The sequence below is a fragment of the Crocuta crocuta genome, unplaced genomic scaffold, assembly GCF_008692635.1.
Source record: "Crocuta crocuta isolate KB4526 unplaced genomic scaffold, BGI_CrCroc_1.0 scaffold25, whole genome shotgun sequence".
Classification (NCBI taxonomy): domain Eukaryota; kingdom Metazoa; phylum Chordata; class Mammalia; order Carnivora; family Hyaenidae; genus Crocuta; species Crocuta crocuta.
Window position 1 is genome coordinate 5359989 of NW_027532015.1, and position 27804 is coordinate 5387792.

At 35.5% G+C, this 27804-nt stretch overlaps 1 protein-coding gene across 2 annotated transcripts in view; it reads right to left on the reverse strand.

The window, feature by feature from the left end:
• STXBP5 (syntaxin binding protein 5) overlaps window positions 1-27804 on the reverse strand; it is a 160519-nt gene that overhangs the window by 119140 nt on the left and 13575 nt on the right. For both annotated transcript variants that reach the window (XM_077776130.1, XM_077776129.1), the window contains exons 3-4: window positions 14371-14452; window positions 10676-10776 (exon numbers count right to left, since the gene is read on the reverse strand). In XM_077776130.1, the coding sequence (XP_077632256.1) occupies window positions 10676-10776; window positions 14371-14452 (183 nt within the window). The remainder of the gene's footprint in view (window positions 1-10675; window positions 10777-14370; window positions 14453-27804) is intronic.

Genomic DNA, 27804 nt, shown 5'->3' on the forward strand with positions numbered 1-27804 from the left:
GTATCAAAAATATCATGGAACACTATTCTGGAAATTTTTGTTAATATAGTAAGGCATGAAAAGAAAAATAAAACCTTCATCTTAAAAAATCATGGTCAAACTATTACAAATGGAAGTCTGCTGCTGTACCTCCCATGCATGCTGGCTCAGTAAAAAGAAAGCTACTGCTCAAAGCTCTTTATTCTCCCAAATCACTCTTTTTACAAAAAAGGAAAAAATTTAAAAGGCTTGCTGCGGGCCAAGGACCAAATAGCACTCGAAGGATAATCAAACAACCTAACTAGTTTGGGATCTATTAGTGGGAGGAAAAAGATTATACAGAAAGCAAATACTCTCATTTTTTTTCTATTTGAAGACTTCTTAAACCTCTCCTAGGTAGGTAGCAAACACAGTCTGTGGAGTGCCATGCTTTCTACAGAAGAGATTCCCCTGTTTCTGCAAAGGCAATGAGGTAACAACCAATCCACAATTTTTTGAGTATTTACCAGATGTCAGGCACTGAGACTGCTGAAAATAAAATAGAAAAAAACGTATAGTTTACATTATAATTTATAAGACAATCAGGTAACCAAAGCAATTACAGTAAGAACAGTATGTGCTATTTTAGGGAAAATGCATCATACTATGTTGTAATACAGAACAGGCACAAAACCCAGACTACGGAATTTACAGAAAAATCTGTAAAAAAAAAAAAAAAAAAAAAATGACAAACACAAGTTAACCATGGAAAGAGAATCCTAAGTGTGTTCTGAGCAGAGAGATCAACTCATACAAAAGGTAGGAGAGAGGATCATTGTTTTAAAAAAAAAATTGAAAGTCATAGGGCGAGTGTGTGGCTCAGTTGATTGAGTGTGTGACTTCGGCTCAGGTCAAGATTTCACGGTTCATGAATTCAAGCCCTGCATCAGGCTCACCACTGTCAGCACGAAGCCTGTTTCAGATCCTCTGTCCCCCTCTCTCACTGCCCCTCCCCCACTTGCTCTCAAATATAAAACATTAAAAAATTTAAAAAAATGAAAACTCAGAGAGACTGTATCATAATGCATAATGAAAGGAAGAAGCATAGCAAAATGAATTATGGTAATAAGTAGAATAATGAGTTGTACATACCTTTTAGGGGATGCTAAGTATTTAAGTGTATCAACTTCATTTTGAAAGCAGTTAAATATAATGAATATTGGTTATTTATGTACCTAACATCCATTCCTTACTCCACTCCTTCCTAACATTATTCAGATATTCATTAGAGTACCCATGTCTTCTTCAAGATACCCATAAACCTTTGGAGACACTTAAATCAAACTGAGTTCCAGAGGTGAGCCAAACCAACCAGTGTAATTCCACTCACTTGCTGCCATTTTAAGTCAGGTAATCCAAACTTAAAACCAGTTAGATATATTCCATGTGTCACTGGTCAACTGATTTAGGATCTCAACTACATTTGTAAAAATCCCTTCACAGCATCACTGACTAGAATTGGCTGAATAACTGAGAGAAGGTGTATGTATACCAGGGGGCAACACCTTGGGGAGCCATCTTAGAATCCTGGCTCTAATAGTATGCCCTTTAATCAATAAAAATTCACATCCCTCCCAAACGCAAATTGCATTCACTTGATCCCAACATCTCCAAAGTCTCAACCAATCACATTATCAATTCAAGTCCAAAATCCTCTTAAAATATCATCAGCTCTAAAATCCCAAATCTCATCATCTAAATTTGCTGCATATGAGAGTCCTGACTAGAACCCATTAAGTAGAGCTCTTGGGTACACTCCATCTGTGGACCTATGAAACTAAAGAGACAAATTATCTGTCCCCAATACTCCCAGCTTTCAATGGTGGGGCAAGCACAGGATAACAGTTACAAAAATTCCTGTTCAAAATTGGGAAAAATGGACGTAAAAAGGAGTCACTTATCCTTAACAGTTTTGAAATCAAGTTGGGAAAATGCTGGGATTTTCTTAATTAGATTTCAAGGTCTGGGAATAATCCTCTATCTCTCAGCTCCACTCTCTTAATCATCCTTCCTTTTTCATCCAAGACAGTACTTGCCTGAAGCAGGTACTGTTAGACCTCTGGCTGGCAGCTTCCTTTCATTTTGTACTGTCTCTTTCAGGCCAAGCTGGCAATATTCTGCTATAGAATTTTCTCAAACTGTGCATCTTAAAGCATTCTAGACATTCTCTGGTGTGATTAAAAAGACATGAAATCTCTTAAAAGAGCCCTTTGTGTGACTAAATACTTGGACCTTTAGTCTTTAGGAAATTTTTAATAAAAAGCTGTACAGCCACACCTTCATATTTTTTCTCTATAACATACTGAGAAACAATTTTTTTGCCAACTGGATCAGGGTAAGATTTCTCAAATCCTCAAGTCTTCATTCCTTTAATAATTCTTCCTTCAATTTATTTTTCTCCTCTTGCATTTTACTATAAAGCAGCAAGAACACATCAGGTGGCACCTTCAACCCCTTCCTTGGAAATCTCTTTAGGTAAATGTCCAAGTTAATCACTTACACTTTATGCAGGAGACACTTCTGTTAAGCTTCCCACCACTAAATAACAAGGAATCAGTTCATCCAGTTTCCAAAAACATGTTCCCCTCTCCCTTCCAAATCCTCAGTGGCAGCAGTCTACAAGTCTAGAGCCCTATAGCCTACTCAAAGAAATTCAGACCTTTCTATCACATTCCTCAAATTTTTTCAACCTTTATTCACTGCCTAGTTCCAAAGTAATTTACGCATTTTTAGGTATTTGTTACAGCGGCATCTCACTTCTAGGTACCAAAGTTTTTTATTGCTATGTAACAAATTACCACAAAATTAACACCTAAGAAAAATACTCATTTATTCTCTCTGTTTCTATAGGTCAGAAGCCCCAGATACTGCATGCATGACTCAGAGCCTCTACTCAGTCTCAGAAGGCTGAAACGTAAACATCAGCCAGGAGGAGTTCCTGTGTCCTCTTGTAGAGGTTCTGGGAAGAATCTGCTCTGAAGCTCTACCAGGCTGCTAGTAGAAATCAGTCTCATGTGGTCGCAGGACTCACTAGTCCTTGCACTGAATCCCTCTCATGCCTTGAACCTTTTGCCAGGAAGAATCTAGTCCCTTAAAAGGATAACTGGATTAAATCAGGTAACCTGAGAATAGCTGCCCAATCATGAGGTCAATTAATTGGGACCTCAATTACATCTACAAAAAGCCTTCACCTAGATTAGTGTTTGTACGAATAACTAGGAGTTGGTGTGTGGACACTAGGGAGCAGAAATCTTGGGACCCATCTTAAAATTCTGTCTAGGAACTATTGGGTTATGGAATTTGTGAATACTGCAAAAAAATTTTCTAAAGCGATTAACACTTAACACTCCCACCAGCAAAATATGCAAGGTTCCAACTGTCTCATCCAGGCCAACATTTTAGCCACTCTGATGGATGTGTAGTGATAATCTGGTTGTAGTTTTAGCCTGCATTGTCCTGATGACTGACTTTTGTCTCTTTTTAAAATGAGTCAGTGTTTCTTTTTTTTAAGTTGAAAGACTGAATTAGTTATTCTATCATAGGTTTTTAACATAAACTTCTAAAATGGCATTCGTTCATATTATGTCATATTTATTATATGTCTGGGCTCTGATGTAAGCTATTTAAGCACTTAATTCATCTTTCTTATCCCAATACCTAGCATAATCCCTGGCATATAGAATGCATCCAATGTTCAGTGACCTGAACATAATTTACCTACTAAAACGTATTCTTTTCATTTCCAAATTTAAAGTACTGTTCCCACTCTATATTCCTCCTACACCAATCAATAATGGTACCGAAGCCAACCCTTTTTAGCAATCTAAGACATAGTTTGTTTGAGCCAGTACTGCATTAATACAGTTAGAGGAATAACATGTGCCCCAACTTTACCAACCATTTATCTACCTAGTTTTCTTGCCCTAAACATAAAAAATAAACTTTTTTCATTCATTATTTTGTCATTATTTTTCACAAGCTTTAGGTCATTTTGCCATTAGAAGAGATAAATTACTCTCATATTTACCTTTGATTACCACTCCTTCCCTATAATCTTTTTATACCTAAATACATTATAAGGCCCTTGTGTAACTAGACCAGTCTCTTTGGATGTCTCTCCCAACTTCTTTGTCAGAATTTCTTAGTTATGGATAATTTTCTTCTAGGAAGCTATCCAACATTTCCTGGCCATCTTTCCTTTTACAGTCTCAAAGTCATCAAATCACAATCATCTTCCCTCTAAACGCTGACAGTTTCCTTTTTTCTTTCTAAATTTTGTCTCAGAACGTAGTTCCCTAATAACTCCCAAGGTGACTCATCACTTCCACAGAATTCCAAGCAATTCTCTTTCTGAATTAGAATTAGGTCCAGAATAGCAGATCCTCTGTCAGGGTTCCAAACAGCCTGCATTTCATTCCATTCCTGTGTTCTAGTCCTCAATTTCATCACATAAAATCACTCTCATTTCTAATGCTTGTACACTTTTCCTTAAGCTACTTAAAAGAAAAATATTTTACCAATATGATACAATTAATACAAAAACTATAATTCTAGATTTCTAACTTGTTCCAATATTATGATGATTTTTTTCTCATTCAGTATGTGCAATGAATTAATTCAAAATCTTTGGAAGACCTGTACAGATATTTTGAGGGCTGGTATCTAGCCAAATATTCTTTTACAGCTATGCCCTGTTCATGTTACTGAGCAAATTACAAGCCTCATAAATATGCAAAGCACAACATTAAGTAATATTTTAATTAAGAGTATAATGGGATAAATGGGTTTTTGTTTCTACAATAATTTATTTTTGCTACTAAGAAAACCTAATGCTATAGCAGCAGTCATTTCCCGAAGTACCTTACAGGCATCAACTCTTCTACTGTGGTGCTAGTATCTGAATACATGACTCCATCTGTCAACTATTTTTTTCTTGCCGACTTTAGACATTGATAATTGTTAGGAGGAAATTTTTTATTAATGTATTCCACAGAATATTGCATTTTCCTAACCATTAGAGTGCATGCATGCTTATTTTAATCTCTAAACCAGTACTTGTATCTAATATCAAATGAATAGATATAAATGTATTAGAATAAAAGAAAAATATACCTTAAAAGAAATACATTAATTTCAGTATTAAAGACTCAGCTATTTAGGTGCCTAACATAATTATGGAAAAAAATTCTATTTTATGAAATTTCACTTGGGAAAATTTTTGACTCCAGAGAATATATAACATTTACATGAAAGTGTTTTATGAACACAGAATTACAGATAATTATTAGAGATATAATTATTAGACAATAGAAGGTTCTAAATAGGAAACCTCAGATACATAATTTAGTCTTGAGTTTTAAAATGTTTTATATATTTTTACTTAAGAACTGTTCTAACATGGTTGAGAATACTGATCATAGTAATTCAAGGTGATAAAAACACTAGCAGACCAGATCGCTGTAGTTGCTTATAAATCCATGAATTCCTCCCAATTAAACTTCCTTAAAAAAATTAAATTAAAAAAACAGAGAAGTTAAATGGAACATACTCTAATTAAAACAAAAAAACCTACCAGACAGTAAGGCAATTCTCATTTTCCACCAAAGCCAAAGAACCTCTCCATTACACGTAAAAAGCCATGTAGAGCCAATATCATTGGCTCTAATGATTTTCCAATGTCTATTAGCTGTTTCTATAAAGACTGTCTATTCTAGTATAGCTGATACAGATACTTCAAGTTACAAAATTATTACTTTAAGTAAATCCAATACCTTTAAAAATAAAAACAACTATATAGGTGATTTGTAAGGCACTGTTCCAGTGCTTTATACATATTACTTATTTTATATGTATTAATTTTATAATATGCACTTTGGGGCTTTTGTGAGACAATAATTATCAATTTCACAGATAACAAAACTCATACAGTTAATACGTGACTAAGCTATGCACTAAGATTCTACATAGGCAGTGTGGCCCGAAGTCTGAACTCTTAACCAGTATGGTACAATGCTTTTCAATGATAGAGAAAATCATATCTGAAGCTAAGTAACCAATTATGGGAAGAACTAAACTTGACAGCATAAGTGGGTTGCTAACCAAGAAGAAGATTTATAATGTCATTTTACTGGGCCCACCTGGGAAGCTAAGCTTGTCTTAACTTTGACCAAGATCCTAATGGCAAAGCCCAAGTCTGTCTTGTGCACAAATGCATGCTCACTAGCTATCATTAAGCTGGCACATAACAGGTATTCTATAATTACCTACAGAATAAATTGGGTAAGAGGAAGTTGTTTTGACATATGAGATAAAAGAAATGATAAAGGATTACATGAATCAAAGAAGAAAATTTTCTGCAAATCATTAAACCAACACACAAAGCAGTAAGATAACCTGCCCAATTTCATACAGTTAAAACCAAGACTTGAGCCTCTCAATTTCTTAATTTTTTTCTTCCAATACCAAAAAAGTGAAATTCTATCCAAATACCCACTTTACATAGTTGTACAAGATGTGAATGTACTTAACACTACTGAACTGTACACTCAAATGGTTGTGACAATAACTTTTATGTGTATTTTAGCACAATTTTTAAGTCAAAACTAGAAAAATCCGTATTATGAAAAAATACAATTTAAATCACTACAGTTTCCGTTACATTCAAATTTCTACTACATTAAGAAAATTTACCTATAAAAAAGACAATATTATGAAAAATACTTTTTATATTATTTAACAATTGTTCAAAATGTGATGAAATAGCTATTTTCACATTTTTCTACTTTTCCTAGCCTCAGAAGTAAAAATGCAAATAGTATAACAATGAAATGGAGTAATTTAACTATTAAGTTAGACCAAATCCACTGTGAAATAAGGAGAAAACTAACTAGGTTACTGGTTATTGTACTTTGATGTCAACAATAAAAATAAGCACTCTGGTAGTCATTACAAATATTCACAAGATTTCCTGCTTTTTAAAATTCTTGGTGATATGAGTGAAATGAGAGATGGCCATAAATGTTGTAAAGACTAGATGTGCCTCAGCCAGGTTCCGGAATAGTCATAACAAAAAGGAACAGAGTTCCAGCAAAACCACAAAGGATGTATAGCGTACAAATAAATTGTTGCTGTATTAAGTCATTAAGATTTGAGTTATTAAGATTATCGCATAACTCAGACTATCCTGATCGACACAGATATAAAAACTGAATGTAAAGCAGTTATATTTAAAAAAAAAAAAAAAAAAAAATTTTTANGTCCCTTCCCTTACCTAGAGACAGGGGCTCTACCAGAAAGTTTCCATCCGGTACAGATTACAGTCCTGAAAGACAGCTCAGGCTGAGAGGCAGCTAAGTCTTGCCACCAAAGGCAGGTGCTTAGAACTGGAGGAGGCTTCTTCTGTGCCTTCCTCCCCCAACCTGTAGCCAAGTACGGAGGAAAATGAGGCTCCTCCCAATTGCTGTCTCTCTCCCTCCTGTCCCTTGAAGAAATCTGAACTTTAGTTTTGAGAGAATAAAAGTAGCTGTATCCATGAGACACCAGGCCCATTCCTTAACATTTTAGGCCCAACGGCTGCCATACAAGTCTGTAGCTATCCTGGAGGATCTCATCCTAAGGAGATAATCAAGGAATGAGTATTGCCCTAATGAAGTCCAAGGCGAAGGTGAACTGAACAGGACCAATTAACTTCTGCTGCTCAACTGGCTGAGCTCTATTACAAAACTCAAAACTGGGAACTCTATCAGTTTATTTCATTTGTAACTTTTAGGACCACTGCATACAACTGTACAGAATATGCCCTGCATAATAGCACCCAACGAAGGAGGGTAGGGGGTTCTCTGTGAGGCTGCATTCACCAAGAAGACAGGTTCCTTTTTTGTACTTCACATAAAGGTGTCTTCTGCTTCTCAAGGTTGTGCCTAGAGGCACCTTCTAGACTAACTTGCCATTCTTTACCCACTTTTACCAGAATTTCTTGGAGACCATCCTTTGAAGTACTATTGAGGAAACTTAATTCATACCTGATAATCACAGGACTGAGACTATTCTGGGACTTCTTGAACTTTGGTCTTTTTTGCATGATGATATACCATAATAACCTACCGTATATGTTTTTGAATTTGGACCCTATACTGCTACATTCCTGTGTCCCAGTGAGAAATATGGACAGGCCACCGGCCACTGAGGTTATTTCTTCTATTGGAATTCTGCTTCCTGGCAGCATCATTCCAGTGGGTGGTAGATCACAACACTACATGGACCAAATAATACCATTTTAATGTGCTAGAGTCTAGCTTCCTAACTTTGACACTACTGATAGGCTGGACTAGTTAAACACTGTTATGAGGGACTGATCGCTTTGTCATTGTAACTTATTTGGCAGCATCCCTCGCCTTTATCTAGCAGAGGCAGTAGCACTGTTCACTCCTCCCTCTTCCAACTGTGACACAACAGGTCTATACACATTGTTGAATGCCTTCTGGGGGGTAAAATCACACCAGGATGACAACTACTCAGCTGGACCTGACTTCCATTTCCAACAGGTGCTACGACACTCACAAGATGTGTACTAGCACTAAGATGCCTATCACTATCTCCACCTGCTTGATGGCATCTGAAGCTGATGCAGGGCTTCCTCTGAGATCCAGGTGGCAAGGAGAATAAGGAATTCTACCTGGCAAGTTGAGGCTGGCCCTATTCCTAGCAGGTAGAAAAGAACTGAACCTTAACTTTTTGCTTGCTTTTCCTGCCCTATGTCACCCCTCTCTCCTTCCATTAACTCCTTCTTCACTTCTGCCCCTCTCCTAGAAGAACCAGAACCATGATTCCAAGTTACTTAGATGATCTAACTTACCAAGCAAGATGTAGCCCAATAGCAAATTTTGCTACTGATCCCTGCCAGCTCTGGTCTCTGTCCACCACAGTGTAGACATGTCTTGGTGTTGGCTAAAGAAATCTGAACTGCTATATTCTCACCAGCCTTTTAGCTTGCCTACTTTGGAGGGCCACTGTGGGCAAAAACCCAGACTTAACAAACTGACATATTTATATAACCTGCTTTATCAAAGCAGGAATGGTCTGATCCTTAGATACACTGGGCAGTCTGATGCCTGGCTTTCACAGAAGACAGAGCCTAAAGACACTAACCTCACTGCATTCAGATACTATATAAACCCAGATTTCTTAATTTTGGCACATATACATATATACTCACATCTGCTCAGGCTTATAAGCACGTGCGTGAGCACACACACGTTTTTATATATACATCAAAAAATAGATCTCATAAGCAATGAAGGGTGCCTATATTTTTTTTACTCTTATCTCAGACCAAAGTAAATTCTATATGAATTAAAGATTAAGCATAAAAATCCAACTTTAAGAGCATTATAAGAAAATATGGGAGGAGCTCCCGGGTGGCTCAGTTGCTTAAGTTTCTGACTCTCAATTTCAGCTCAGGCCATGATCTCACAGTTCATGGAATTGAGCCCCATGTTGGGGTCTGCACTGACGGCATGAAGCCTGCTTGGGATTCTCTCGCTCCCTGCCCCTCCCCCACTCACCCATGCATCCTATCTCTCTCTCTGAAACTAAATAAATAAACATTAGAAAAAGAAAATATGGGAGAAAGTTTAATCAAATTAGGTGGAAAAGGTCTTTCTAATGTACAGTAGAATATTAATCGGCCATAAAAAAAGAATAAAATCTTCCCACTTGTAACAACACAGATAGATCTAGAAGGTAAAATGCTAAGTAAAATATATCAGAGAACGACAAATGCCATAGGATTTTACTTACACATGGAATTTAAGAAACAAATGAACAAAAGACAAAAAAATCAGACCCTTAACTATAGAGAACTGATGGCTACCAGAGGTGAGATGAGTGAGGGAATGAGTAAGATAGGTGAAAGAGGATTAAAAGTACACATGATGAGCACTGAATAATGTACATAATTGCTGAATCACCACATTGTACACCAAAAGTTAACACTGTGTGCTTATTATACTGGAATTAAGAAAGAAAAAAAAAGGTTTTACTACTAATCATAGCACAAAACTCGCAGGTCATAGATGAGATTTCTGTGACCAAGCTACGAATTTACCTTACAGATAGACTTGCATAAATGGATGAAGACATATATGTAACATAACATCACAACAGAGCAGAGGAAATGAACAGCTGACCAAAAGGGATGTAAATGTCCACTGATAAAGACAGACTAAATTAGGGTTCTTCCATACGATGGAATTATCATGCTGCTGTGAAAATAACAAAGGAAGGCTGGCCTGTGTCCAATATGAAACAATCAGATATACTGTTGAGTGAATACAAATTATAGAAGGAATAGGTAACGCCTTCCCTTTTGTGCAAAGAAAAAAAAGGGGGGGGCTATATACAGAGATCTTTGCCTATATGCACACACTAAGTATTTCAAGAAGGACACAAAACAAATTTATGTGGTGTCTCTGGAGAGGACAATGGGTCTGGAAGGGAAGGAAATTTGCTTTGACGTATATCCTTTGACGCTCTTGAATTACTTTTCAGACTGTGCATAAGGTCTATTACAAAAAAATATCGAAGAACAGAATTCAAAGAAAATATTTCAAAACAGAATAACAAATATCTTAAATGTAGGACAACAAACAATTCTTACCTTTCTCGGCAAAATTTAAGTGAGTGTAATATGGCAGGTCTCTTCTGACGTAAATTCCATAAATGTAAGGTGTCATCAGCCAAGGCACTCACAAGAGCTCCCTTAAAAATAAAGTGTAATATATTTTACACAGAATACATTTTACAAACACTAAAGCTACTAAAGAGCTGCCCAAAAAATCTTCCCAGATTTCAAAACTTTTTGCCAATAGGTTTAGTTCTGAGAAATATTTGCCTCACCCAAATTCTAAACAGCAGGTGTAAAAGAGTGTGTTACATGTATATCTATGTATAAGAAATGCTCTAACTTCTTCAGTAATTTAAAGTACGATTTAGTATCTTATAAACTACAAGTACACTAGAATCTAGTTGGATATTAAGGTTTATAACTAGCTATATAAAATTAGAGGTCAGACTACATGGGTGACATGACCACTACTGTACATTTTCCTTGGGCAAAAGAAAAATACAATAATACGAAGTAACTTTCCCATTTTACTTGACTTAAGACAAATTCTTCTGAATGTACTATGCCTAGATCCTAATTCTACTACTAGAGTGATACAGAACAGAAAGATAGCATTTAGGACACTCTAACTTTAATATTCAAAGGTTTGAACAATCAACTAATTTAGGTAGATACTATTAAATCCTATTAACTATGGAGCTGAAAATCTCTGGCCCTATGCGAGAATCATACAGGAAGCTCAGTCTCATCCATGACCTGACAAACCAGAATTTTCAGAGCAAGGACCTACACAGGTGTATTTTTAAAAATCTTCAGAGGTGATTCTGATGTGTGAACAGGATTAAGAATCTCTAGACTAAGGCTGATTTATTAAGACATGTGCATGTTTTCCTCAAGAGTCAGATATTTTTCGTCTATACTGAATTTTTAAAATGTTAATATGAAGAATTTATGTTAATTTCAAAATGGATTTGCAGTTCTAATCATCTAGGTTATTATGAGAAATCTTAAAATCTTTTAAACCAAGAGTTTCTCTTTATCAAAGAGGATTAAAATAGCTCTAAAGACAAAATTTACATTAAATCATCTTTCCAAGTTCTTTCCCTTTTTGAAATTCTATGGAGGCTTCTCTATTGTGTAATTCCTACTGCTACATGACTATGAGTAAGCAGAAATAAAGTCTACATACTCTCCCTTTCGCTAGAAAGCATCCTCTTATCTGTATCACTTTGAACGGGTGCCTAGTGGCTCAGTTGGGTGAGTATCCGACTCTTGATTTCAGCTCAGGTCACGATCCCAGGGTCATAGGATCAAGCCCCATGTCAGATACCACACTGGGCATAGAGCTGCTTGGGATTCTCTCTCTCTTTCTGTCCCTCTCTCCTACTCACGGTCTCTCTTCCTCTCTCTCTAAAAAGAAAGATAAATAAAAAATATAAAAAATACATCACTTTGAAGCAGTGAAACTCAAAGAATTCAGAGTATCAAAGATATGTACTCTTCATTCTTATTTCCACCATAGTTTCACAGCATGTCAACTTCTCTCTCATGCTGTCCACACTGTTTTGAAATTTCAGGGAAGAAGAGATGTAGAGCCAAACTGGCAGTAACAGCTGACTACCTCCTCTGGTGGCTCCTTTACCTATACATAGTTTACTAAAAACAAAAGCAAATAGCTGCTCCCAATGGTCAGATTTCCATAGCCAACCTCATTTAAATATTCATATTTTGATAAGCCTTTTTAAAACAGTAACATCACTTTTAAGTACTCAAAAAGTAACAATGAAGCATGTAAAATAAAAGGTCATATCCAAGAACTCTATGATGACTCCTATTAAAAAGAATTCTGTAATATGAATGACAACATAAACTACTTAAGATTTCTAAAATTTAGGTGTATAGGTAATATGCAATATATTATTTACATTGGTTCATGCACAGCTTCTTTTTGTAATGTTTATTTTGAAAGAGAGAGAATGCAAGTGAGCAGCAGAGGGGCAGAGAGACAGGGAGAGAGAGAATCTCAAGCAAGCTCTGCACGGTCAGCACAGAACCCAACACGGGGCTCAAACCCACAAACTGTGAGATCATGACCTGAGCCGAAATTAAGATACTAAAGTGACTGAGTCATCCAGGTGCCCTGGTTCACGTACAGCTTTAAGAAATAATCTTAACACAAGTATAAAGATGGAGAACAGGTTAATGGTTGCCAGGGATTAGGGACTAAGAACAGGAGGGGACACAATTATAAAAGGGTAGCCTGGGGAATTTCTTTATGATGACGAAACTGATCTGCATCCTGTTGATGGTGGTCACTGCACAAATCTGTATGTGTCATAAAATTGCACAAAACTACACATACACACAGGAGTGCATGTAGAAACCTGGAGGTGAAATCTAAATAAGGTCTATAGCTAATAATAGTATATGGATGTTATTTTTCTGGTTTGACATCTTACTATTGTTATACATAATGTTACACTTAGGGGGAGCTGGAGGGAGTAGACACAGGACCTCTTTATTTGGAAACTAACTGCTAGTAGAATAATTTCATAACAAACACTTTTTAAAAGTATGAAAATAATCTTGAGTCCTCATAAATGGGTTTCACAACTTTCTATATTGTGATTTCTTCTGTATTTTAACATTTTACAATGCCTATTACACAATTCTATGCAGAATACTGAAGTTTTTAAATAACACTGATCCTGAAAAGCCTACACAATTGCATATTAATCTTCTGATACAAATAAAAACATTTTACATAAGGTCAGAGGTATCAAGCGTTGTTTTTTTCCTTTCACATATATTTAAGAATTTATTCCATGGAACCTAAGGACATGAGGCCAAAAAGAAGGTCCACAGACTATCACCACATCTAAAGATAGAAGTCTTTTCTGGAGTAATGTATTTTATGACCAGGTCTTCCTGCCCATCACTGCATACAGTAAACATCTATTCTCAGAGTCGCTCATGTTTTTAATTTCTCAACTTTTTATTTTCCTTTTTTTTTTTTTTAATTCCAGTTAACATACAGCATATATTAGTTTTAGGTGTACAACATAGTGACTCAACAATTCTATATATCTCTAGGTGCTCATCAGGACAAGTGCCCTCCTTAATCCCCATCACCTATCCCACCCATCCCTCCTCCACACCCCTCTCCCCTCTGATAAATCAGTCTGTTCTCTACAATTAGGTGTGTATTTCTTGATTTGTCTCTTTCTATTCCTTTTGCTCATTTGTTTCTTTATGCTCCACCAAAAAGAAAGGCATCATCAATTACTTGAACCAATAAGTGCAAAACAAGAATTTTGGACAATAACCAGTTTCTAATGGATTTTTGTTTCTAGGTTATATTTCAAACAATTCATTAGAGAAGTACATTGTGTTATTTACAATAAGCTCAATCTCTAAAAAAAGTTTTAGTATAGATTGTAATGTTACATAACTTTCAATATCCATGAAATAAAATTTAAATGCAGCACTTTATACCAAAAAAGATTTACCTTATTCCATTCTATTTGCAACACCGTTTTGAGAAACATCTTGCATTATTTATGTAACTTCCCCTGACAATGCCTTTAAAGTGAACTGCTATTAGCTCTGATCTACAAGAAATTCACTTTTGTACAAATATTTAAATATGAATGCATGCAAGAAATCTGAAACACCAGATGTGCCCCTATTTCATATAGAAGTAGGACAGATTAAAGCAATTCACTAACCTCATTAATCAGGAACTGAAGCTGGATTACTGCAGCTCCACTGTCATGTTGACAATAACATTCTACTCCTGGACGACCAAAGCTGTCATTAATTTCGTTAAGGAGTCTATAGTATGTGTGGGCTTTTTATAGCTATTGCTAAGTTATATAATAGACTAACATTCTAATGACCTGATATTCAATACAGGCTTTTTACTGAGATTGAGATTCAGAATTACATTTATTACACATCAATCTAATCAACTAGCTTCTGCTCTTAATCAGAAGACTCAGAGATTACAGGCTAAAAGAAATAACTATTCCTTCTAGAAAATAAAAGAACTATCAAAAATAAAAATATACAGAACATAAAATACATTTAATACACTTTACTCTGGCCCAGTTTTTTTCCCCCTTAAGATAAAAAGAGAAAAGATAGTTGATCTGCAGCACATTCAATTTTGCCCAAGACAGCAAACAAATCTGAAAAGCACAGACATGTCATTTTAGAATAATGCTTTTGGAGCCAATTCTTTTAGGCACTGTTCATTCCCGTAGTGTTATTTTTTAACAGTGTAAATTAATATAACCACATAACTGTTTGCAACTGTGGCATGATGTTATATCACCAATGAATGAATCAATTTTTTACAATAGGCTTGATTACAAAATATGCAAACATATTAATTTCCCTATAATAACAATAAACACACGTTTTCTGTGTCAGGCATTATACTAAGTATGCTATACATATTAACTCATTTAATCCTCATAATCTATGAAGAATATATAGTTTCTCCCCTATAAACAGATAAGAAACGGAAGCACTAAGAAATAAAGTACCTTGTAAGTCACACAACTAGAAAGCAGCAGAGAAGAGATATGAATAAACATTCTGGCTCCAGAGTCTATACTCCTATATGAAGATATGCTAAGAACAAAATAAAAACACAAACATTCATACAACTTACTATGTGCCAAGCATTTTTACATGCTTTTTATTTTCATAAACCTGAAACAGGAAATTAGCCATTTTAACATGCTGCTATACTAATCTACTTTTCACTAGTTAAATATTAACTGAAAATAAAAACTTACATCTAAAACTAAATGTGATGGGATTTAATACAATTGTAGCCCTCTTTATACAAGGCCATATTCAGGTGTATAGATTGTTTTCTAGATTAATATACGCCCTAGGGTTCTTCTTAAGTAAAAGTAATCACACACTAAAGGTTAAATTCTTATTTTCTATGCACTTTTTTCCTTCTGATTTCTAAAAGCTTTCTAGGTGATATTTATTTTCCAGGGATGTTTTCATTTTATTGCCAGCAATTAGCTGCTCTATTATTTCATAAACTAATAATCATGCATGTTTAGCCTATAGTATCCTACTCTTTAAACATCTTTAAACTTTTATCATCACCATCATCATCATCATCATCAGTATTAACAGTACTATTTTCACTACACCAATTGCCCAAAAGCATCTACAGGAAGCTAGATTTCAATTGCTACTACTGGCACTTGGTAGTAACAAATGACACCTGGTTGGCTAAAGAAAGAAATACCTACAACTCTGTTCATCCATTTCTTTTGTCAGGATGACAGCATAGACTCTGCCTTTTTAGCTAGTAGAGTGAGTCTAATTCTAATCCATACAGCTAAATTATTCTTTCTGGCACCAATTAGCATATTCTGAAATTCTCATTTTACATGGAGTAAAACTTCTCATCTAATCAGATGAGAAGTTAATTTAAAACGTGAGCTATTACAAAAAAATCATAAAAAATCTATTTACCTATCATTTTTCAGAAATCATATATAATTTTGCAAATCTTGTGATATTATCCAAACACTCCTATATTTTTTTAAAAAAATTAACATTTAGTGTTTATTTTTGAGAGACAGGGCATGAGCAGGGGGAGGGGCAGAGAGAGAGGGAGTCACAGAATCTGAAGCAGGCCTCAGGCTCTGAGCTGTCAGTACAGGGCCTGACACAGGGCTCAAACCCACGAATTATGTGATCATGACCTGAGCTGAAGTCAGGCACTCAACTGACTGAGCCATCCAGGGACTCCTAAAGAATTCTTTAAGTTAATACTAGAGTTCAGAATTATTTTTCTTAAATAAAACACAGCTATAAATACCCTGGTATAAGATTTGTAGTTTAATATTTTAAACGGACTTTAAAGATACTAAGTGCAGCATCCACATAGAATCTATTTCTTTTCTGATCATTTACCATTACCTTATACACACAGCATCAGAGAAATTTTAAGTGACTAACCTTCATGAAGTCCAACCCTTTGAGGCCTCAGTCAGTTAAACAGCGTGCTCCTGACTTCAGCTCAGGTCATGTTCTCACAGTCTATGGGATTGAGCCCTGCACCGGGCTCTACACTGATAGTGTGGAGTCAGCTTCAGATTCTCTCTCGCGCTCTCTCTCTCTCTCTCTCTCTTTGGCCCCTTCCTTGCTTGTGTTCTCTCTCTCAAATAAATTAAAACAAAAAAAAAAAAAAAAAAAANTTCTCTCTCACACTCTCTCTCTCTCTCTCTCTTTGGCCCCTTCCCTGCTTGTGTTCTCTCTCTCAAATAAATTAAAACAAAACAAAAAAAAAAAAACCTCCATTTGCATTCACATTTCATCAGTTTATATATTCTTAAGGTGAACCAATTACTTGATTATAACATCAAATATAACAGGCACAAACAGATGTGGGAATACACAAAACTGATTCTTGGTTAAGTACAGTGTAAGCAAATAACTGGTCTGAAAACTTCAACATGCTGTGAGCATCAATCAATATTTTATTCATACAGACTGGAAAGTATATGTAAGTCCAGGAAGTTAGTACATGGTAGTCAAGAATGGTTTGCTCTTACTCTATGTATGGCACTATTCCAGAAAAACTGTACTTTTTTATGATATTAATATTAACATAGTCACTCATCACTAAGATGATAAATATGCTTTAATAAAGAAAAACCACTTACTTTCTACTAAGTTTCAGGCTCTGTTTCTTAAATACATAATTGTACTTAATCCTTACAGTAACTCTGAAAGGTGGTTATTATCCATATTTTACAAATGATAATTCTGAGGCTAAGAGAAGTGAGTTTTCTCAAGGTTACTACTGATGTCTTGCCTTTTTCCTTTGGATAAGGTAGTTCTATGCTGCAGCCAGCCCTGAAGAATCCTGATACTACAAAAGCCCCATGTGTTGGGGGAAAAAATCCTAAGTCATTACTCCACTGTAACAAAAAGTTTAAAATAAAATTCTAAGGAATGAATGCAAATTACTTCTATATCATCAAAAAGTTTTAGTTTGAAAGAACATAAGTTCCAAAGCAAGTAGCTCTCAATCCTGGTAGGTGTCAGAATTCCAGCTCCACTGCAAACTGCCTAACCCAAATTGCCTGAGAAGTAGCCTAGTTCGGTATCCTGTTTGGTTTTGCTGTTGTTGATGTGCCACAGGAACATCTGAGGCACCGTGAGAATTATTAAGACATCTACTTTCAAGTCGGTTCATATGCTGACTCCACCAGTACTTGCTGTGACCTGAGGAGAATTATTACAACTCTCCACTTTCTTATCTATAAAACGCAGATACCTATCTAGTCTAGCTTGCAGAACTATGATAAGAATTAAAACCACTGAGAGCGTACTCCTCAAATGGTAGCCTTTATCATTATTTAACCAGTATATTCACTACTTTAACAAGAATTAAAGATACCTTATAGTGGACACACCATAATATAAGAAAAAAACAACCCTGACTATATTAGATCACTAAACAGCATTCATAGATGCAAATATTCATACCTATAATTATAATGGTGTCTGCTCCTTTCTATATGTATCAATCAATTATAAGACAAAGCCAAACTATAAGGCTACACTGTGTATTTCTTGGTGTCAATATAGCTTACCTTTTAATTCTGAACTCCAGTGTACTCTTTTTAAAATGGTCCTATCTTCCTATCATAGATACCTTTAGTGTCTTTTTTTTTTTTTTTAAACTGCTTACCTATCTAAAGCTAGGGTATCTACCTAATCCAACTGTCACCTTTGTCTCTGGATTAAACCAATTCATGTAAATGGGCCATGACACAGGCCACAAACAGCGTGCACAACTACTTATAGGTTTTGTCCAAACAAGAACCATCATAATTCCTGAGTAAGAGCTGCAGAAGACAAGACTACAACGGACTGAAATCAAAGTCTTTGAACTTAGATATGAACCTCTAAGTAAGCAACAGGGAGAAAAGAAATACTTAAGGAAAAAAATAACATGATGAAACTAGCAATTACTGAAGAATAATCAAGAAGAGGTACGTAGACAGATAAGCAGAAACAAAGACCAAAACCAGTTAAACCTTTTATATTATATACCAAATTCAAATTCAAAATACACATTCATTCAATTGTCTAAATGGGTTTTTTTTTTGTATTTTGGAACAGGAGGAAGAAAGGAAGAATTAGGAAGCCTTTACATACATCAATATCATCAAAGTAGTTAAGATTTATTAAACACTTAGTATATATGAAGTATCATATATGTATTAGCTTACAAGAGTACCTCTACTATAGGCTCTGTTGTTTACAAAAGAGGAAACTGAGGTAAAACAAGGTTAAATAACTTGCCCAAGGCCATACAGCTAGTTGGTAAAGAAGCTGGGGTTTGAACCCAGGCAGTCTAACTCTAGTACACACAAACATATATGCATACAGATATTTATATATAAATCACCAAGCCTTCATTCAGCAAAAAAAAAGAGCCAATTTTCACATGTTAAAATTCTCCATTTTGACCTTAGTCAGTACTTTCTAACTGTTTAGTTTTACTTTCCAACTTATCTTTTAACTCAGGCAAAGGACCCAGTGGGCAAAACATCCCATGATGGAACCTAAACTACCCCTCAAGCAACAGGGACTGTCCCAACACCAGCAAGATCTCACAGAATTGACCCTGAGACAATGATCGATCTTTTACTGCCCATGTGCATGTACCCACTGAGTTTTGTCCCACATTTTCCTGAAGTATTTTAAGCACAATGAAGACAGTCTAAGACTCTAGCCTGCTCTATTGCCAGTGGTGGCCTCACGGAAATAAGTTCCTTTCCTGTTTCACCACTGCTTGTCTCTCTACTTTGATTTTGTCAGCAGAGAGTGGCTAGACCTGGTCTGTCTGGGACCCACAACAGCCAGGTGCCCTTGTATCCACGGGCCTCGGTTAGAATGTAAACATCACTTCCTGACTTGCTTTTAGTCATTTTAAAACCAAAGAATGAAAACAGAATGAACATTTATAACATTTTGCATCTGAGTACAAAATAAACCCAGACTGGTCTAAAACTATAAAACTAGACCAAACGGAACTTTTAGTAGCAAGGTAAACATAAAACCAATTGCGCAAAAGCAATACACCAATCAAAAAATTTTTTCCAGGGACACCTGCGTGGCTCATTCCCTTAAGCCTCCGACTCTTGATTTCGGCTCAAGTCATGATCTCACTGTCCTGGGATCAAGCCTTAGCGTGGGGATCCGCACGGACAGCATGGAGCTTTGGAGCTTGCTTGGGATTCTGTCTCTCCCTATCTCTATGCCTATCCCCAGCTCATGTACTCTCTCCCTCTCTCAAAATATTAAACATTAAAAAATATCTTTTTCAGACTCATTCCTCATGTTGGTTCATGGTAACAAATACCTACTAATTTTAATACTAGAGTACCATAGCCAAGCAGAATAAGCAAAAGTTGAGTTCTCTATTCTAATTATGGTTGAAATTTTGAGACTGCCTCCCTATAAATGTTTTCATGTATAAAATGATCAGCCTACAAGCATTTTAGAGACTTCAGCTATGTGACAGGAATTGTTCTTAGCAAATTAAGCAAGATATTAAAATGAGTAAACAACCCTATCCTTCAAAAGCCCACAGAATCAAAGACTGTATTAGCAGAATAAAGGACAAAAATCACATGATCATCTCAGTGGACACAGAAAACATCTTTGACAAAATCCAACCCCCTTCCAAGATAAAACACTCAAGGAAAAGGAAACCTCCTCAGCCTGACAAAGGGCATGTATGAAAAACCCATAACTCAGGTCATACTTAATGCTAAAAGATTAAAATGTATATTTTCCTGTTAAGCTCAGGAAAAAGCTAGAATATCCACTCTTACGATTTCCATTCAACATATGTAGGATATTCAGGCTCAGGGGGAAAAGAGACAAAGAAAAGAAAAGTGTCCAGATTGGAAAAAGAAAACGTAAGCTAAAATTATTCTATTCATAGAAGATATGATATTGTATATGGAAAATTCTAAGAAACTCACTACAAAAAAAATTGAACAAATAAAGGTTGTTCAATTGGTTTGGGCAAGGTTGCACAACATAAGTTTGCACAACACAAGATCAATATACAAAAATCAATCGTACTTCTATACATTGGCAATAAATCTGAAAAGTGAAATGAAAACAATTCCATTTACAATATCACAAAGAATAAAAATAGGACAAATTGACTCAACGAAATGCAAGACTTGTATACTGAAAGCTACAAAACATTGTTCAAACAAGAACTAAGAAAAAAATCATCCCATATTCATGGAGAATACTCACCAAAATGATCTATAAAATGAACACAATAGCAGAATCCTAGCTATTTGCAGATATTGACAAGCTGACCCTACAATGAGATTAAAATTAATGTGGAAAGGGACCCAGAATAACCAAAACAATCTTTAGAAGGAAGAACAAGGTTGGAAGACTCACATTTTCCCAATTTCAAAACATAATACAATATTACAGTAATCAAAAAAGTGTGGTATTGGTATAATTAGTTACTGTATGGCTAGATCAATAGAATGAACTGAGAATCTAGAAATAGATATTTATGGTTAATTGATTTGAGAAGGATGTCAAGACAACTCAATAGAAAAAGAATACTTTTTAACAAATGGTCTTAGGACAACTGGAGATCCACAAGAAAAAGAATGAATTTAGACCCCTATCTTACACTACATAAAAAATATTAGCTGAAAATGGAGACCTAAAAGAATTAACACTATAAAACACTTAAAAGAAAACATACCTCTTTGTGAACTCAGATAAGGTTGTGGTTTCTTAGATATAACACCAAAAGCATAAACCACAAAGGAAAAAATAGATAAACCGGACTTCATCAACACTGAAAACATTTTGTTTCAAAAGACACCATCAAGACAGTGAAAAAAGAAATCCACAGAAAAGGAGAATAAATCACATATTTGATTAAAGATTTAATATCCAGAATATAAAGGGCTTTTACAACTAAATAATCAAATTTAAAAATAGAGAAGGGAGTGACTGAGTGACTCAGTATGCTGAACATCCAGCTCTTAGTTTCAGCTCAGGTGATGACCTCATAGTTTGTGGAGTCAGGCCCCGTGTTGGGCTCTGCACTGACACTGCACAACCTGCTTGGGATTCTCATTTTCCCTCTCTCTCTCTTTCTGCCACTCTCCTGAAAATGTTCTCTTTGCTCAAAATAAACATTTTAAAAAATAAATAAAAATGGAGAAAGGATATGAATAGACATTTCTCAAAAGACATACAAATAGCCAAAATATATATAAAAAGATGCTCAATATCATTAGTCATTTGAGAAATGCAAATCAAAGCCACAATAAAATACTACTCCACCTCCTCTAGTATGATTATAAAAGACAACATCAAAGGTTTGGGAGGATGTGGAGAAATGAGAACCCTCGATTACTGTTTTTAAGACTACTGTAAAATGGTACAGCCAACTTTGGAAAATAATTGGCAATTCCTTGACGTTAAACACAGAGTTATCATATGACTCAGCAATTCCACTCCTTCCGGAATATAAAGAAGAGAGATGAAAATATACATAGATATAAAACTTCTGCAAATGTTTACAGCATCATTCCTAATAGCCAAAAAAGAGGAAAATCCAAGTGTCCATCAACTGATTACTAGACAAATAATAGGCAGTGTATTTATGCTATGAAAGATTCAGCCATAAAAAGAAATGAACCCCTAATACATGCTACAATATGGATAAGCCTCAAAAACATTATGCTAAGTAAAAGAAGCCAAACATAAAAGACTACATCTTATATGATTCTATTTACATTAAATGTCCAGAATAAATCCATAGAAATACAGAATAGATGAGTGGTTGTGAACAGGATTGGGTGAAGAGGGTAAGGCAGAGCAATTGATACTAGGTGGGGGTTTTATACTGGGTTAAGAAAATGTTCTGAAGGTAAGAAATGCTGATGGTTGCATAAGACAGTGGATATAATGAAAAGTCCTAAACCATATACTTTAAAAAGGTGAATTATATGGTATGTATACCATACAAAAAAAAATGGTATGGTATAAAAAAAGAATTAGCTTGTTTGAACAATAAATGAACAACAAATAGCCAAAAACAAAAGACTGAATTTAAGGCAGAAAATGGTTGCAATTATTAATGAAATAAGTTAAAACATTATATTCTTAAATATAATTTTTAAAATCCCTTTTATCTAGGATTTAAAAATATCTTTCACAAACAATGAATGAATTTCACTACTCAGCAACCTAACTGAAATGCAGCATAGAAAGAGGAAAAAGAAAATCACACTACAGTTCAGCATTTTTGCAATTAAGCTCCTTATTTCCTTCTGTCCTGCACTCAATTTTTAAACATTTTTATTTCATTCAAGGTTTAAATACAGGAAGTATTTAATAGATGAGAAACAACAAGAAGACCCTTTATAAAGGGTCTTTTAAAATTCCATGAATCTGTAAGTTCAGCCTATTCCTTTTACCTTCCGATCATGTTAGGCTGATATCACCATCACTGTAATAGTTTCTCTTAGTTTAGTCTTCCTTCTACTAAGATTTCTACTGTGCTGTCAGCAAAGTTGAATAAAAAAACAGTCAAAGAAGCAGACAATGGGACAGCAGCCAGTGGTGAAGTTCTGAGAGGACAGCTCCTAGGCAAGTTTTCATGGCTCTCACTACTGCTATGTATTATGCACACATTTTGACAGCCTCTACTTTTGAAAGAATGTGAAAATACCAATACTGGTAAATACTTAGTAAATTATTAAGATCTTTTAAGATCATATATCTTCTCAGAGAGTCTGTTCATCAATTCCTGTCAATGAAGAAAAAAAAAAAAAGGCAAAGAAAGTATTGGCATTATTCCAACCTCTACAAGAGTGACACATTCAATTTTCCACCCTAGGACTGGAAGATTGGAATACATATAAAATGATGGAAAACAACTGTAGAACTTTGACATCCTGTGCAGCTTCTGAAAATACATTTATATTCTGAAAAGTTTAAGGATGAGAATACAGAAAATTAAACTTTTCATGAACCCTTAAGTAACTAATAAATTATCCTACAGTATTATATATTTAATTATACAATATTGTGTGAAAGTAATTTCTGTTGAACCTATATTCTGCTAACAAACCAAAAAAGTCTTTGAAGGGTACACTGTTCCTCCCTGCCACAGTAAAATAAAGTAAACACAAGAGGGTATTTTAATCCATCAAAAACCCCAGTGATTTCCCACCAACTTCTGTTACCACTTCATTTAGTCCATTCTTGTACTTTCAGCAGAGTAATTCACAACTCTAGTAGGCCTTCAAGGTGTTGCTACTCTCAACTGGCTTAGTACTCTGAATAAAAGCTCAGTGGATGATTTTTATTTTTAATAGCTTAAGTCTTGAAGAAACTAAACCATAATGTGATTATAACAAAGTTAAAAATCTAAACACCACCATAATGTAGTCAACGAATATTGATGAAAGCATTCTAAAAATGAAGAGAAGGAACTTTAACATCAGACCAACTCTAACATTTAGTGTAAAAATAAACAACAAAATCTCTCATTTAGCAGCTGAGAGATTTTATTCCACACTGTTATGAGGAATAAGTGAAAGTCACCAGATAAAAGCAGTACATCATACATTTATCCTATCAAAAAATGGAAATATGGCAAATGATCTGTGATAAATAAGGCAACCTATGTGTGTTGCAGTTTTCCCATCAGTGTGTGCTTCACCTGCCTCCTCCACCTGATCAGGGTGATGATCACCTGTAAGACTAAATTTTTTCAACTTTCTACTGAGATTACATGGCCTTTTTTTTATTGCTAGTCCTCATGTCCAGTGATACTAGGCTAGGATGGGGAAACAATGTAATTCAACCCTGCAACTCCAGTCTGCACTGCCTTCATAAATATTTCCTACCAGCTGCATAGCTCTGTCTCCAAAGGCAATGGTATAGAAAAGTGTCAGCTTACACACACTGCCCTGAACATGTTTCTAATCTACTGTCTGCCTCACTAAGAATACCGCTATCCTAACTGTCAAACATTTGGCCAGTCTTTCTCAATTCTGGCTCTACATAGTAAGTATCCAGAGATTTCACATAGACAAGTATAGATGTCAAGCCCCATACCAGACCCACTCAATGAGAATATCTACAGCAGAAATCCAATTATACATTTGAGCATTGCTTATTTTTTCAGTTCCACAAAACATTCTAATGTATAGCCACAGTTGGGAAAAAAAAAACTGGAAAACCCTATGAGCATAAATATAATTAAGCATTATCTTCCATAAAAATAAATTTATATATGAATGATTCAATAATTTCTCAGACTCCCTTTCTTCAAATGCAATAGTCATGAATCTTCCTGTCGATTAAGCATCCAACTTCAGCTCAGGTCATGATCTCATGGTTCGTGGGTTCGAGCCCTGCGTTGGGCTCTGTGCTGACAGCTAGCTCAGAACCTGAAGCCTGTTTCAGATTCTGTATCTTCCTCTCTCTCTGACCCTCCTCTGTTTATACTGTCTCTCTCAGAAATAAAAAAAATAAAAATAAAATTTTGAATCTCCCTAATATCTGATAAGTATATTTTCTAGACTTATAATAATTTGCTCCTATATCTGAACTAGCTTCTAATCAACTTGATAGGAATATGGTCAAAGCAAGAACTTAGTAAATCTTTACCAAAGTTTAACACAGTGAAGAACATTTCATTTTGATTTTTTTAGAACTATTAATATATTTGCAATACAAACAAAACCTTTGTCAAATAACAATTATTCACACTGCTATAGTAAAGTACCCCTATTCTATAGTTTCACCTACTTGACAAACATCAAATTTAAACCCTCTTTTAGAAGATCATGTATTTTCTCACCCATAAAAATTAATACAGACTTTCAGTTTCTCGTCCAGCACGTAAGAAATTTGCAATCTGCCATTCCATCCTAACAACAAGGAAAAAGCTGAACAGATTAAAAGTCAACAACTCTTCTGAGATCCGTAAGACAGGTGAGGTCACAGGGCAAATTGCTGCCCCCAAAACTGCAAAGACAGACAGGCCAATACCATGAATTGTAACTCACCAAAATGAGCCCACCAGTAAGATACCTCCACAGCAAAAAAAGTCCCTGGGTAGGAAAGTCCAAACAATAATCGATGAATTGCTAGGGGCTTAAAGTAGACACGTCTGAGAGTCACAACTCCATAGGCACCCAGTCACTTCCCAGTGAAGGAGGGGCAGGGAATCCTTATACTTTCGTGAGTTTTACCTCAAAGAGCTCCGCCAGGTTTCCACAGCAAATATCTGAGAAAAATCCCCTCCTGCTTCCAGCAATTGGTGGGGAAAAGCAACCATTTTTAAATACACTGGAGCATTCTGTTCTTCATGAGATCTGCCCTCCAAAGACACTAACCAGAAGCCTAAATTGCTAGGGGTTTATCAGAACAGTGCTAGCAACAATAGCCAAATTATGGAAAGAGCCCAAATGTTCATAGACTGATGAATGGATAAAGATGATGTGGGGGGCGCTTGGGCGGCTCAGTTGGTTAAGCGACCAGCTTTGGCCCAGTTTATGATCTCACCTTCGAGTTCGAGCCCCTCATCAGGCTCTCTGCTATCAGCACAGAATCTGCTTCAGACCTTCTCTCCCCTCCCCTTTCTGCCCCTTCTCCACTCATGTGCTTTCTCTCTCTATCTCTCGCCCCCCCCCCAAAAAAAATTCAAAATCATTTAAAAAAAGATGTGGTGTGTGTGTGTTTGTGTGTATATATATATATATATGCACACATATATATGTGCGCAGACACACACACACACACACACACACACACACACACACACACTGGATCACTTGGCGATCAAAATGATGAAATTTTGCCATTTGCAACAATGTGGATGGAACCAGAATATATTATGCTAAGTGAAATAAGTCAGTTAGAAAAAGACCAATATCATACGATTTCACTCATAGGAATTTAAGAAACACAACAGATAAACATAGGGGAGGGGAAGGGAAGGAAAAATAATATAAAAACAGAGAGGGAGGCAAACCATAAGAGACTCTTAAATACAGAGAACAAACTGAGGGTTGTTGGAGGGGAAGTGGGTGGAGGAATGGGCTAAGTGGGTGATGGGTATAAAGGAGAGCACTTGTTGGGATGAGTACTGGGTGTTATATGTAAGTGATGAATCACTGGATTCTGCTCCTGAAACTCAATACTCCACTGTATGTTAACTAACTTGAATTTAAATTTTTAAAAAAATTAAAAAAAAAAAAGAGCTGAAATGACCTGATGGAAGGGAAATACCCACTCGAACCCGAATTAGCCATCCTAATTCACCTGGGTCAGGGGAAAGAGGGCTGACTGAGAATCACTTGCAAAGTTCACAGTCCAGAAGCACAGGCTTACTAAAAGACTAAGACCTACACACCTTACCACCAAAAAATGAATCTAGATATAGACCTCACACTCTTCACAAAAATTAAGTCAAGATCATAGACCTAAATGCAAAACTTTAAAACTCCCAGAAGATAACATATGAGAAAACTTAGATGATCCTGGGTAGGACGATGACTTTTTAGGTACAACACCAAAAGCACCATCCATGAAAAAATAATTGATAAGCTGAACTTCTTTAAAATTAAAAACTTGTGCTCTGTAAAATACAAGATCAAGGCAATTAGAACATAAGCCATAAACTTGGGGAAAATTCTTGCAAAAGACATTATCCAAAATATAAAAGGACTGTTATCCAAAATATACAAAGAATTCTTAAAAACTCAACAATAAGAAAATGAAACCCCAATTAAAAATGGGCTAAAGACCTTAATAGTCACCTCACACGAAGACATACAGATAAAAATAAGTATATAAAAAGATGCTCCCCATCATATGTCACCAGAGAAATAAATGCAAACTAAAATAAGGTATATTGCTACAAACTTTTCAAAATAGCCAAAATCCAGAATGACAACATCAAATGATGGTAACAACGTAGATGAACAGAACTCCTGTTCATTGCTGGTAAGAATGCAAAATCGTATGGCTGCTTTAGATGACAGTTTGGTAGTTTCCTAGAACACCAAAAATACTCTTATCATATATAC